The 15,969-nt window shown below is 36.5% G+C and overlaps 1 protein-coding gene and 1 long non-coding RNA gene across 5 annotated transcripts in view; one reads left to right on the top strand and one right to left on the bottom strand.

The window, feature by feature from the left end:
* The window catches only part of LOC133611298 (uncharacterized), a 67,118-nt gene that overhangs the window by 37,982 nt on the left and 13,167 nt on the right, over positions 1 to 15,969 (top strand). The window lies entirely within an intron of this gene.
* LOC133611274 (receptor-type tyrosine-protein phosphatase epsilon-like) overlaps positions 8,611 to 15,969 on the bottom strand; it is a 117,224-nt gene continuing 109,865 nt past the window's right edge. For 3 of the 4 annotated variants that reach the window (XM_061967983.1, XM_072911981.1, XM_061967973.1), the window contains 2 exons: positions 9,111 to 9,246; positions 8,611 to 9,034 (listed from right to left, as the gene is read on the bottom strand). In XM_061967983.1, coding sequence (XP_061823967.1) covers positions 8,960 to 9,034; positions 9,111 to 9,246 — 211 coding nt within the window. In that variant the 3' untranslated portion in view covers positions 8,611 to 8,959. The remainder of the gene's footprint in view (positions 9,035 to 9,110; positions 9,247 to 15,969) is intronic. The other variant, XM_061967981.1, reaches the window with a different exon arrangement.

The raw sequence follows: 15,969 nt of genomic DNA, 5'->3' as shown, positions 1-15,969 counted from the left end.
CCACACACCATGTTATATGACTCTAGGTTGAACCGTTGCAAAATGATCTCAAAAAGCTAGCACTTTGATGTTAGCATGCTAACATAAACATGCTAACAGTTAGCATGTGTCACATACCAAGTTACATGGCTGTAAGGTGTGTGGCTGTGTAATTAGAGAAAAAAACGTAAAAATAGCTAAAAAGTTAGCACTTTAATGTTGGCGTGCTAGCATGCTAAAGTTAGCACACTAACAGTTGACAGCTGCCACACACCACGTTATATGACTCTAGGTTGAACCGTTGCAAAATGAGCTCAAAAAGCTAGCACTTTAATGTTAGCATGCTAACATAAACATGCTAACAGTTAGCATGTGTCACATACCAAGTTACATGACTGTAAGGTGCGTGGCTGTGTAATTAGAGAAAAAAAAACGTAAAAATAGCTAAAAAGTTAGCACTTTAATGTTAGCATGCTAGCATGCTAAAGTTTAGCACACTAACAGTTAACAGCTGTCACATATCAATGTATATGACTCTAGGTTAAACGGTTGCAAAATTAGCTCAAAAAGCTAGCACTTTAATGTTAGCATGCTAACAAACATGCTAAAAGTTAGCATGTGTCACATACCAAGTTACATGACTGTAAGGTGCGTGGCTGTGTAATTAGAGAAAAAAACGTAAAAATAGCTAAAAAGTTAGCACTTTAATGTTGGTGTGCTAGCATGCTAAAGTTAGCACACTAACAGTTAACAGCTGTCACACACCAAGTTGTGTGACTCTAGGTTGAACGGTTGCAAAATTAGCTCAAAAAGCTAGCACTTTGATGTTAGCATGCTAACATAAACATGCTAACAGTTAGCATGTGTCACATACCAAGTTACATGACTGTAAGGTGTGTGGCTGTGTAATTAGGGAAAAAAACGTAAAGTTAGCTAAAAAGTTAGCACTTTAATGTTAGCATGCTAAAGTTAGCACACTAACAGTTAACAGCTGTCACACACCAAGTTATATAACTCTAGGTTGAACGGTTGCAAAAGTAGCTCAAAAAACTAGCACTTTAATGTTAGCATGCTAACAGTTAGCATGTGTCACATGCGAAGTTACATGACTGTAAGGTGCGTGGCTGTGTAATTAGAGAAAAAAAGTAAAGTTAGCTAAAAAGTTAGCACTTTAATGTTAGCATGCTAACGTTAGCACACTAACAGCTGTCACATATCAATGTATATGATTCTAGGTTAAACGGTTGCAAAATTAGCTAAAAAAACTAGCACTTTAATGTTAGCATGCTAACAGTTAGCATGTGTCACATACCAAGTTACATGACTGTAAGGTGCATGGCTGTGTAATTAGGGAAAAAAACGTAAAGTTAGCTAAAAAGTTAGCACTTTAATGTTAGCATGCTAAAGTTAGCACACTAACAGTTAACAGCTGTCACATATTAATGTATATGACTCTAGGTTAAACAGTTGCAAAATTAGCTCAAAAAGCTAGCACTTTAATGTTAGCATGCTAACAGTTAGCATGTGTCACATACCAAGTTACATGACTGTAAGGTGCGTGGCTGTGTAATTAGAGAAAAAAACATAAAGTTAGCTAAAAAGTTAGCACTTTAATGTTAGCATGCTAACGTTAGCACACTAACAGTTAACAGCTGTCACATATCAATGTATATGACTCTAGGTTAAACAGTTGCAAAATTAGCTCAAAAAGCTAGCACTTTAATGTTAGCATGCTAACAGTTAGCATGTGTGACATACCAAGTTACATGACTGTAAGGTGCATGGCTGTGTAATTAGAGAAAAAAACTTAAAGTTAGCTAAAAAGTTAGCACTTTAATGTTAGCATGCTAACGTTAGCACGCTAACAGTTAACAAGTGTCACATACCAAGTTATATGACTCTAGCAATCGTCCATTAAAATGAATGTACCCATTCAATTGGCCCATTGTTGTTGTTGTTAGTGAATTGCGTTGCCATGGTAACACGAAATGTTCCCAATTTAGAGTACCCAAATCGGCGCGAACGAGAACTTTCCGACGGTATAACATATGTGGGGGTTGGTCTCGTATTAGACGCAAGAGAAACGTGCGGAACAATAACAACACTAAAAAGTGTAAGTATGAGCAATAATAATATGGGCTGCTTGCATGAGCAGCAGGCCCATAAATACAGCATTTACAGCTATTTATCCATTACAATTATTACATGTTGTCTGTCTGTCTGTGTTGGCCCTGCGATGAAGTGGCGACTTGTCCAGTGTGTACGCCGCCTTCCGCCCGAATGCAGCTGACATAGGCTCCGGCACCCCCCACCACCTCAAAAGGGACAAGCGGTAGAAAATGGATGGATAAAATGGGAGCACTCTGGTAAAGCTCAGTGACGACCACAACACACAAATTGACTCACCTAAAAACGCAACATTACAAAGTCCGTCCAAGCTTACTGCGCATTAAATTTAAGAATAAGTCATACTATTGCAAAAATATATCAATTTTTGCAGAAATGTCGCGCATTTCTGTTGGATTATACCGAGGGTCGGCAACCCGAAATTTTTTAAAAATTTGTTTCAATATGGTTTGTCAAACGTGACACAAACCTTCCTAATTGTTAGAAATGCTACTATTTATATTTAACATGCTTCACTGATGAGAGGATTTGGCGAGCGACGTTTTGTCCCACTAATTTGGGCGGTCCCTGAACTCATCGCAGTTTGTTTACATGTACAACTTTCTCCGCCGCCGCCACAGAAAGACGTGTTTTATGCCACTCCTTCTTTGTCTCGTTTTGTCCACCAAATGTTTTATGCTGCACGTGAATGTTTTGTCGATGTTATCTGTATGTAATATTGGCTGCATTTCGCCATGCTGTTCCAGACCACAGCAATCCATTAGAAGAAGACAGCCTGAAGTTTCCTTTAACTTGGACACATACAATATACCTTTGTCATTTCCAGGAGTTAACTCACACTCTGAGAAGTTGTACCGACGTTTTCCAATGTTGTAAAAATGCGTAGAATAACATTTCTGTCTGCCTGCGACACATCGTCATTTTGATAGTAGGCTAAAACAACTAATATAGACACTTACGTCACGTGTTGCCTTCATTATAACACTTATATAAGACTTTTAAGTCATTTTGATAGTAGGCTAATATAACTAATATAGACATTTACATCATGTGTTGCCTTCATTATAACACTTGTATAAGACTTTTAAAGTAATTTTGATAGTAGGCTAATATAGACACATCATGTGTTGCCTTCATTTAAACACTTATATAAGACTGTTAAAGTAATTTTGATAGTAGGCTAAAACAACTAATATAGACACTTACGTCACGTGTTGCCTTCATTATAACACTTATATAAGACTTTTAAAGTCATTTTGATAGTAGGCTAATATAACTAATACATACACTTACATCATGTGTTGCCTTCATTATAACACTTATATAAGACTTTTAAAGTCATTTTGATAGTAGGCCAATATAGACACTTACATCATGTGTTGCCTTCATTTTAACACTTATCTAAGATTTTTAAAGTCATTTTGATAGTAGGCTAGAACTAATATAGACACTTACATAATGCGTTGCCTTCATTTTAACACGTATATAAGATTTTTAAAGTCATTTTGATAGTAGGCTAATACGACTAATATAGACACTTACATGATGTGTTGCCTTCATTACAACACTTATATAATACTTTTCAAGTCATTTTGACAGTAGGCTAATATAGACACTTACATCATGTGTTGCCTTAATTAGAAGACTTTTAAAGTAATTTTGATAGTAGGCCAATACAACTAATATAGACACTTACATCATGTGTTGCCGTTATTTTAACACTTATATACGACTTTTAGAGTCATTTTGATAGTAGGCTAATATAGACACTTGCATCATGTGTTGCCTTCATTATAACACTTGTATAAGACTTTTAAAGTCATTTTGATAGTAGGCCAATATAGACACTTACATCATGTGTTGCCTTCATTATAACACTTAGAAAGACTTTTAAAGTCATTTTGATAGTAGGCTAATATAGACACTTACATCATGTGTTGCCTTCATTATAACACTTATATAAGACTTTTAAAGTCATTTTGATAGTAGGCCAATATAGACACATCATGTGTTGTCTTCATTATAACACTTAAAAAGACTTTTAAAGTCATTTTGATAATAGGCTAATGGAGACACTGACATCATGTGTTGCCTTCATTTTAACATTTATATACGATTTTTAGAGTCATTTTGATTGTAGGCTAATATAGACACTTGCATCATGTGTTGCCTTCATTATAACACTTGTAAAATACTTTTAAAGTTATTTTAATAGTAGGCTAATATAGACACTTGCATCATGTGTTGCCTTCATTATAACACTTATATAAAACTTTTAAAGTCATTTTGATAGTAGGCTAAAACAACTAATATAGACACTTACATAATGCGTTGCCTTCATTTTAACACTTATATAAGATTTTTAAAGTTATTTTGATAGTAGGCTAATACAACTAATATAGACACTTACATCATGTGTTGCCTTCATTAAAACACTTATATAAGACTTTTCAAGTCATTTTGACAGTAGGCTAATATAGACACTTACATCATGTGTTGCCTTAATTATAAGACTTTTAAAGTAATTTTGATAGTAGGCCAATACAACTAATATAGACACTTACATCATGTGTTGCCATCATTTTAACACTTATATACGACTTTTAGAGTCATTTTGATAGTAGGCTAATATAGACACTTGCATCATGTGTTGCCTTCATTATAACACTTGTATAAGACTTTTAAAGTCATTTTGATAGTAGGCCAATATAGACACTTACATCATGTGTTGCCTTCATTATAACACTTAGAAAGACTTTTAAAGTCATTTTGATAGTAGGCTAATATAGACACTTACATCATGTGTTGCCTTCATTATAACACTTATATAAGACTTTTAAAGTATTTTTGATAGTAGGCCAATATAGACACATCATGTGTTGTCTTCATTATAACACTTAGAAAGACTTTTAAAGTCATTTTGATAATAGGCTAATAGAGACACTGACATCATGTGTTGCCTTCATTTTAACATTTATAGACGATTTTTAGAGTCATTTTGATTGTAGGCTAATATAGACACTTGCATCATGTGTTGCCTTCATTATAACACTTGTAAAATACTTTTAAAGTTATTTTAATAGTAGGCTAATATAGACACTTGCATCATGTGTTGCCTTCATTATAACACTTATATAAAACTTTTAAAGTCATTTTGATAGTAGGCTAAAACAACTAATATAGACACTTACATAATGCGTTGCCTTCATTTTAACACTTATATAAGATTTTTAAAGTTATTTTGATAGTAGGCTAATACAACTAATATAGACACTTACATCATGTGTTGCCTTCATTAAAACACTTATATAAGACTTTTCAAGTCATTTTGACAGTAGGCTAATATAGACACTTACATCATGTGTTGCCTTAATTATAAGACTTTTAAAGTAATTTTGATAGTAGGCCAATACAACTAATATAGACACTTACATCATGTGTTGCCGTCATTTTAACACTTATATACGACTTTTAGAGTCATTTTGATAGTAGGCTAATATAGACACTTGCATCATGTGTTGCCTTCATTATAACACTTGTATAAGACTTTTAAAGTCATTTTGATAGTAGGCCAATATAGACACTTACATCATGTGTTGCCTTCATTATAACATGTATACAAGACTTTTAAAGTCATTTTGATAGTAGGCCAATATAGACACTTACATCATGTGTTGCCTTCATTACAACACTTAGAAAGACTTTTAAAGTCATTTTGATAGTAGGCTAATATAGACACTTACATAATGTGTTGCCTTCATTATAACACGTATATAAGACTTTTACAGTCATTTTGATAGTAGGCTAATACAACTAATATAGACACTTACATCATGTGTTGCCGTTATTTTAACACTTATATACGACTTTTAGAGTCATGTTGATAGTAGGCTAATATAGACACTTGCATCATGTGTTGCCTTCATTATAACACTTGTATAAGACTTTTAAAGTCATTTTAATAGTAGTCCAATATAGACACTTACATCATGTGTTGTCTTCATTTTAACACTTGTAAAAGACTTTTAAAGTTATTTTAATAGTAGGCTAATATAGACACTTACATCATGTGTTGCCTTCATTATAACACTTATATAAGATTTTTAAAGTCATTTTGATAGTAGGCTAATACAACTAATATAGACACTTACATCATGTGTTGCCTTCATTAAAACACTTATATAAGATTTTTAAAGTAATTTTAATAGTAGGCTAATATAGACACTTGCATCATGGGTTTCCTTCATTAAAACACTTATATGTTTTTTCCCCAGCTCCAGACAGATTAGTATTTTGTATTTTTGGTCCAATATGGCTCTTTCAACATTTTGGGTTGCCGACCCCTGGGTTATAAAAGCAAACTGCGTCCTATTATTGTCAAAATGTGTGTAAAAAAAACTTTTTTTTTGCTATTTACTAACACATGTCACATCAACACCCTTGTTTGTCCATTAATAGCTGCATGAATTCATCAAGTCACCAAAACACCGGCTGACTATTCCACGTTCAAAAATGTTGCCCGGCTTATGTTTGAAAAGCTAAAACCCGGGTGTCACTCGGTGACAAACAAACGTCACGATTAGAAGTGTTCCCCTAATCAAACATGCATGCTGGAGAAATGGCAAGCATGTTAAAAGTGTAATTGGATACGGAGCAGTTGGAGCACGTATGAATGACATGTTTTGACTTGGGAGTTATTAGACATTATTTCCAATATGGGTTAATGGCATTTTGCAGTGTCAGGCACTGAAGCACTAAGTAATATGGCCACGGGCAAAAGAAGAAAGTTGCTGAAGTTGACTAAAATGACAAGCGACAGCGGCTGCTGAGTTATTCATAGGAGAGGAAGTCGAGTCATTTACAAATGCATTTTAAATGGGATGCTTTTGTTTGAGAAATGTTACTTATTTCGCCACTTTTAACACGTGTTCTTACTTACTGGATGCCACTAAAAGGCATTGTGGCCACTGTGGAGGATGCATATACAAACCCCGTTTCCATATGGAAATGGAGTTTGTATGTTTAAGAGTTATTTCTCGATTCATAGCCATGTTTGAGCACCTAGTACTTTTCCTTTGTATATTCTACCAGGTTCTCTTGTCTTCAGAGGTCTGTTTAGTGTCTTAAACCATCAGGAGATGTGAATACCTCCCCCACTTGTTCCTTATCAGTGTTGCGAGGAGGAGAGAGGGGGGCTTTCATTGTGTGCAAGGAGTTGGCTTTTCCGTTTGAATGTCAGATCAACTAAAGTAGCCGATATGAATGTATTGGTCGTAGTGGGTAGAGCAACCGTGCCAGAAACCTGAGGGTTGCAGGTTCGCCTCTTACCATCCAAAAAAAAAAAAAAAAAAAAATCCCTGCTGTTGTGTCCTTGGGCGGGACACTTCACCCTTTGCCCCCGGTGCCACTCACACCGGTGAATTGAATGATAGGTGGTGGTCGGAGGGGCCGTTGGCGCAAATTGCAGCCACGCTTCCGTCAGTCTACCCCAGGGCAGCTGTGAGCTATGAAAGTAGCTTACCACCACCAGGTGTGAATGATTGATGGGTTCTACATGTAAAGCGACTTTGGGTACTTAGAAAAGCGCTATATAAATCCAAGTTATTATTATTATTATTATTGGTTAAATTGATCTCCTAAAGCTTTAGTAAAACTTGAAAATATTCCAATTCTGTCTTGATGGTCCTTTTTACTCAGCATATATGTCATCGAAAGAACTAGGGATTGACTAGCTGGTCAGACGCAACACCACTCAAATAGGAAGTGAGCATGTAAACACCTGCAAATATATTCGCAGGCATTCACTCCGTCATGTTTTGCACGGGTAAAACGATTCAATATTTTCAAGTAAAACAAAACAAAAAAAAAAGGTTATTTAATCCTCAAATGCTTGCTTATATTACAATATGTTCTTTTTATGCAAAATGTAAAAAGTGTTACTGTTAGAATTATTGTTTCTAAATTATCACAACAACGTTGTATTGGATTGAGTTCCTGACAAGAAGACAAAAGCTGTCTTTGAAACCTACCAAGAGTAAGGCTCGTAAAACTCCACTGTGTAGGGAGGGGGTAGAGGAGCAAGATGAAGGTGTTCCTGTTTTCTCTCATGTATGGTAATCAACAGAAAGATATTGTTCTAACCCAAGGATTTCAAAGCGGAGAGAACCAAGGATCTGCCCAATTTCCAGACGACCTCTTTTTGAACTATTTTAAAGTTAAAGTTAAAGTACCAATGATTGTCACACACACACTAGGTGTGGCAAAATTATTTTCTGCATTTGACCCATCACCCTTGATCTCTCCCTGGGAGGTGAGGGGAGCAGTGGGCAGCAGCTGTGGCCGCGCCCGGGAATCATTTTTGGTGATTTAACCCCCAATTCCAACCCTTGATGCTGAGTGCCAAGCAGGGAGGCAATGGGTCCCATTTTTAAAGTCTTTGGTATGACTCGGCCGGGGTTTGAACTCACAACCTACCGATCTCAGGGCGGACACTCTAACCACTAGGCCACTGAGTAGGTAAACGACCTCTTCTTTTGAACTATTCTGTAACCAAAGGCAACGCTGTTTACGACCCACTTCCCTTTGGAAGTGGACGCGGTGGTCAGGTGGTCGGAGAAAGTCAAATAAAGAAGGAGGAGTGCAATCTTTTGGAAGAGCGTGCTGGGGACTGTACAAGAGTGCAGTGTGTCCAGGCGTTTCTCCTCAATTGAGTCCAAATTGAATTTCTGTCTCTGTTTAATTCTTTGCCTCTTGTCTTGTTGTATAGATGTCATCAGTGTTTGAACCTGACAGTTACCTTATAAAAACATACATTCCAAAACAACAATTGCATAATCTTGACGGAGGTCGAGCGCTACTTAAAGTTGGCGTAGTCGGAGAAGATGTCCACAAAATCTTGCACCACTCGGTAGCAGAAGTCGTACTGCTCCTGGAGACAAAAACCACAGAAGAAGACAGAAGTGAGGTTCTGTATGTGCCAGAAAAAAGAAAGGACGTCGGCGTACCACGGTCTGGACCATATGCGGCCTCTGCATGCGTAAACTCTTGACGGTCTGGAAGACGTCCAGGAGGCCTTCGGCCTTCACCCGCTCCAGGATGTTACTGAGGGCGATGAAGGTGCCCGTCCGACCCGCGCCGGCACTGATGGACGATAACAACGACAGCCATGTCACATAATATCATAGGATGCCACCTGTCAGGTTCAAAACACTGATGACATCTATTAAACAAGACAAGAAGCAAGGAATTAAACAGAAACAGAATTCAATTTAGCTCAATTGAGGAGAAACGTCTGGGCTGTACTCTTTGTACAGTCTCCCACCACGCTCCGACGAAAGATTGTACGCCTCCTCTTTTATTTGGACTTTCCCTGATTACATGGCAACAGCTGTTTCCAAGGAACGGGGGTCGTAAACAGCCATCGCCTTTGATTACAGAACAGCTCAAAGAAAAGGTGCCCGGAGGGGAGTCAGGTCCTGCGTCCTCTCAGCTTTGTATATCTCGGGTCAAGATAAAATCTTCCTGTGTATTACAGTACGTCAAAGAAACCGACACCTTTATGTTGCTTCCCATCCTACACAGTGGAGTTTTACTGGCCTTTGGATTGGTAAGATCAAAGACAGCTTTTGTCTGCTCGCTGGGAACACACAACGTTTTGTGATAACTTAGATACAATTATTATGACACCACCTATGCAACAAATCCAGTCGTAAAATGTCCTCGCTCCTAAATATTACAAAGTCAATTGTCGGCTTATTTATCAGAAAATGGAAGAGTTTGGGAACAACAGCAACTCAGCCACCGACTGGTAGGCCACGTGAACTGAAAGAGAGGGGTCAGCGGGTGTGAAATTTGGCGCAGGAGGAATTATGGTGTGGAGTTGTTTTTCAGGAGTTGGGCTTGGCCCTTTAGTTCCAGTGAAAGGAACTTTGAATGTTCCAGGATACCAAACAATTTTGGACAATTCCATGCTCCCAAACTTGTGGGAACAGTTTGGAGCGGCCCCTTCCTCTTCCAACATGACTGTGCACCAGTGCACACAGCAAGGCAAACAGATTCTAAATACATTTCTAAAATGTCAACAACAAAAATATATAAATATATACATATAATAATAATAATAATAATGGATTAGATTTTATATTGCGCTCCTTTATTTTTAGATACTCAAAGCGCTCACAGAGAAGTGGGAACCCATCATTCATTCACACCATATATATATATATATATATATATATATATATATATATATATATATATATATATATATATATGTATATATATATATATATATATATATATATATATATATACACCGTATTTTTTGGAGTATAAGTCGCTCCTGAGTAAAAGTCGCACCGGCTAAACTATGAAAAAAAACTGTGACTTTTAGTCCGAAAAAACGGTATATATATATATATATATATATATATATATATATATATATATATATATATATATATATATGCATATATATATATATGCATATTTATATATATAAATATATATATATGTATATATATATTTATATATATATATATATGTATATATATATATATATATGTATATATACATATACATATATATATATATATGTATATATATATATATATATGTATATATATACATACACCCACACATGTATATATATATACAGTTTATATATATATATACACATTTTATGTATATATATATACACATTTTATGTATATACACACCCACACACATGTATATATACTGTATGTGTGTATATATACAGTTTATATATATATATATATATATATATATATATATATATATATATATATATATATATATATATATATATATATACATATATATATATATTAATGGATTCACGAGTCAAACAGATTCTCGCAGTGTGTTATTTAGCGCACAAATTATAATGACACTTTTGAATTTTTTTTCCTTTTTAGATTTGATTCTTTGAAAAGAAAACGTTTTTTTAAATATAAAGAAAATATATTTATATATATTTTTAATTTAAAAAAATAAATATATATATATATACATATATGTGTGTGTATATATATATATATATATATATATATATATATATATATATATATATATATACACATTTTATGTATATACACACCCACACACATGTATATATACTGTATGTGTGTATATATACAGTTTATATATATATATATATATATATATATATATATATATATATATATATATATATACACACATATATATATATTAATGGATTCACGAGTCAAACATATTCTCACAATGTGTTATTTAGTGCACAAATTATAATGACACTTTTGATTTTTTTTTTCCTTTTTAGATTTGATTCTTTGAAAAAAAAATTTTTTTTAAATATAAAGACAATATATTTATATATATTTTTAATTTAAAAAAAAATATATATATATACATATATGTGTGTGTGCATGTATACATATGTGTGTGTATGTATATATGTATAATATATATATATATATATATATATATATATATATATATACATACATACATATTATATATATATATATATATTCATTACAATTATTACACCAAATAACACATTGCGAGAATCGGTTTGAATCGAGAATCAATTATGAATTGAATCGTCACCCCAGGAATCGGAATCGAATCGAATTGTTAGGTGTCCAAAGATTCGCACCTCTAAGTTAAGTTAAAGTACCAATGATTGTCACACACACACACACTAGGTGTGGTGAAATTTGTCCTCTGCATTTGACCCATCACCCTTGATCACCCCCTGGGAGGTGAGGGGAGCAGTGGGCAGCAGCTGTGGCCGCGCCCGGGAATCATTTTTGGTGATTTAACCCCCAATTCCAACCCTTGATGCTGAGTGCCAAGCAGGGAGGTAATGGCTCCCATTTTTATAGTCTTTGGTATGACTCGACAACCTACCCATCTCAGGGCGGACACTCTATCCTTATTATTGATGGAGATGCATGTTTTCAATCAGCCAGTGATTAAATATTGTCTCTCCTCAACAACAAAAGGCAAGTTCAGTCCAGTATCTTATTGTCAATATTCCAATGTGTCATCTTATGTGTTCTTATCCTTTAGCACACACACCTTCCATACGTCACAATGCACAAGTTTGGCGATTAAGAAAAAGGTGACCTCTGCGCGGGCTAATGGTGCTAATAATCCCCCCCCCCCCCACACTTAAAGAGAGGCTAATCCGAGCGCTAACACTAATCAGTGTTTGACAGAGCCCATGTTTACAGCGACGGAGAGACGGGCAACTTAGACGAGTGCGGCGAGACGTCGAGGGATCGCCGAGGGTTAGCCCCGCTCCCGGGAGGCGGGGGAAAAAAGCTTTAAAAAGCCCCTCTTAGACAAGCGCTGATGAAGGCAAAGAGGAGAGTGATGACACCATTTCCTGTCGTTAGCTCATCTTATCAGATTAATCATAGTGGGAGTCAGAGGATATTTCACTTTGAGAGCTTTTAATTGACTGTGAATCGCCGGATTGGGCCCCGTCCCGGCGGGGGGGGGGGGGGGGGCGCCGCCGCTTTAGAATCACTTCACCTGAAGCTAGGTTCTGATCAAAGCCTTCGCTGCTAAGTCTTTATAAAGGATCACATAAGTGGTTTAGGCATAAGAACAGCGGGCCCCGGTGAGGCAATGCTGGGACTTTATTGTAACAGACATTCCGGAAAAGAAGAACGTATCGCTTAAGTGGAAACTCCTTCCAGTATCGAAGAACGCGACGCATTTACTCAAGGTTTGCATGTACTAAAATATGTGCAAAGTACAAACCCCAAAAACCAGTGAAGTTGTTTAAATGGTAAATAAAAACAGAATAATTTGCAAATGCTTTTCAACTTATATTCAATTGAATGGACTGCAAAGACAAGATATTTAACGTTCCAACTGGAAGACTTTGTTCTTTTTTTGCAAATATTAGCTCATTTAGGAATTTGATGCCAAAAAAGCTCGCACAAGTTGTTAGAATAATTACGTGTAAGTTATCACACAACTTTAGTACGCTTAAAGTCCGTTGTTATACAGGTAAAAGCCAGTAAATTAGAATATTTTGAAAAACTTGATTTATTTCAGTAATTGCATTCAAAAGGTGTAACTTGTACATTATATTTATTCATTGCACACAGACTGATGCATTCAAATGTTTATTTCATTTAATTTGGATGATTTGAAGTGGCAACAAATGAAAATCCAAAATTCCGTGTGTCACAAAATTAGAATATTACTTAAGGCTAATACAAAAAAGGGATTTTTAGAAATGTTGGCCAACTGAAAAGTATGAAAATGAAAAATATGAGCATGTACAATACTCAATACTTGGTTGGAGCTCCTTTTGCCTCAATTACTGCGTTAATGCGGCGTGGCATGGAGTCGATGAGTTTCTGGCACTGCTCAGGTGTTATGAGAGCCCAGGTTGCTCTGATAGTGGCCTTCAACTCTTCTGCGTTTTTGGGTCTGGCATTCTGCATCTTCCTTTTCACAATACCCCACAGATTTTCTATGGGGCTAAGGTCAGGGGAGTTGGCGGGCCAATTTAGAACAGAAATACCATGGTCCGTAAACCAGGCACGGGTAGATTTTGCGCTGTGTGCAGGCGCCAAGTCCTGTTGGAACTTGAAATCTCCATCTCCATAGAGCAGGTCAGCAGCAGGAAGCATGAAGTGCTCTAAAACTTGCTGGTAGACGGCTGATGACATGGCACCCCAAACCATCACCCAACCATGCAAATTTTGCATTTCCTTTGGAAATTGAGGTCCCAGAGTCTGGAGGAAGACAGGAGAGGCACAGGATCCACGTTGCCTGAAGTCTAGTGTAAAGTTTCCACCATCAGTGATGGTTTGGGGTGCCATGTCATCTGCTGGTGTCGGTCCACTCTGTTTCCTGAGATCCAGGGTCAACGCAGCCGTCTACCAGCAAGTTTTAGAGCACTTCATGCTTCCTGCTGCTGACCTGCTCTATGGAGATGGAGATTTCAAGTTCCAACAGGACTTGGCGCCTGCAAACAGCGCAAAATCTACCCGTGCCTGGTTTACGGACCATGGTATTTCTGTTCTAAATTGGCCCGCCAACTCCCCTGACCTTAGCCCCATAGAAAATCTGTGGGGTATTGTGAAAAGGAAGATGCAGAATGCCAGACCCAAAAACGCAGAAGAGTTGAAGGCCACTATCAGAGCAACCTGGGCTCTCATAACACCTGAGCAGTGCCAGAAACTCATCGACTCCATGCCACGCCGCATTAATGCAGTAATTGAGGCAAAAGGAGCTCCAACCAAGTATTGAGTATTGTACATGCTCATATTTTTCATTTTCATACTTTTCAGTTGGCCAACATTTCTAAAAATCCCTTTTTTGTATTAGCCTTAAGTAATATTCTAATTTTGTGACACACGGAATTTTGGATTTTCATTTGTTGCCACTTCAAATCATCAAAATTAAATGAAATAAACATTTGAATGCATCAGTCTGTGTGCAATGAATAAATATAATGTACAAGTTACACCTTTTGAATGCAATTACTGAAATAAATCAAGTTTTTCAAAATATTCTAATTTACTGGCTTTTACCTGTAGTTATTAGCTATTGTGCTCAAGCTGTACTTTTTCTGTCGGTGCAAGGACAAAGCTTCTTGTATGAGGGGTGTTATCTTTGTTGTAGCCCGCTAACAGCCAAGGACTTCAAGGACCTCAACGAAGATAAGACCACAGCACGCAGACGAAGCAGAGACAAGGCGAAATCACAAGGCCCCCAGCACATTCCGTCACGTATTGTGCGTACTGGAGCTGCTTTGCATGATGTGTGTGACCACTCCTTTTAGAGGCGGCCTCAGTGATGTTGACTGTATTTTTTAATTTTTTATATCATAAAATAATACAATCATGTGTGCTTACAGACTGTATACCTTGCAGACTGTATTGATATTGTTGCGTTTGACCAGTTGTTCCCCCCAGGGAATCCAAGTTTCTGGTCGCTCGCTCCCAAGCTCTTTACGACACTTAAAGCTGAGTAGAAGAACCACCATATATTTTGTAATATATTTGCAAAGCTTTGTAAACATACTGAGACCAGTCCAGCATAGAACATTCAATCGCGCAGCTAAAATGGTCTAATCTGAAAAAATGGAAACCTTCTCCTCTATAAAGTCTCTCTCTCTCTCCTTGTCTTGTCTTTCCAGCCTAAACACATGCCCATTGTCCTCCGCATCTGGACAGAAGAATAGATAAGAAGAAGGAGTATCTCTCTTTCTTACATTCCAAATTCAAGGTTAGCACACAGTTTTTGCAGACAACCAAAAGACCACACAATTGGAAGAAAAACACTAGCTGTTTTGTAATATGATTATGAAATTAAAGAAGTAACACTTAAATTCGGATATATGTAAATATCTGCCTCCGACAATATACATTGATATATAATGTAAGAACCAGAAATATTAAATACAGAAAGAAACAACCCTTTTGTGCGAATGAGTGTGAATGAGGGAGGGAGGTTTTTTGGGTTGGTGCACTAATTGTAAGTGTATCTTGTGTTTTTTATGTTGATTTAATAAAAATAAAAAATAAAAAATAATTTTTTTTATTTATTTATTTCTTTTTTATTTCTTGTGCGACCCGGTACCAATCGATCCGCGGCCCTGTGGTTGGGGACCACTGCCTTAGAGCGTAGGGCGAGACTGTGACTAAGTGTGCAGCTCCATACGTTCTCCCCATGAGCTAAATTGAACTCTGTCTCTGCATGATTCCTTGCTTCTTGTCTGTTTAATAGATGTCGTCGGTGTTTGAACCTGACACAAGTGGCAAAAAAGACTGAGAAAGTTGAGGAATGCTCATCAAAGCACTTATTTTGGAACATCCCACAGGTGAA

Source organism: Nerophis lumbriciformis, linkage group LG02 (assembly GCF_033978685.3).
Source record: "Nerophis lumbriciformis linkage group LG02, RoL_Nlum_v2.1, whole genome shotgun sequence".
NCBI lineage: Eukaryota > Metazoa > Chordata > Actinopteri > Syngnathiformes > Syngnathidae > Nerophis > Nerophis lumbriciformis.
This window is presented reverse-complemented; position numbering and strand designations above follow the sequence as displayed.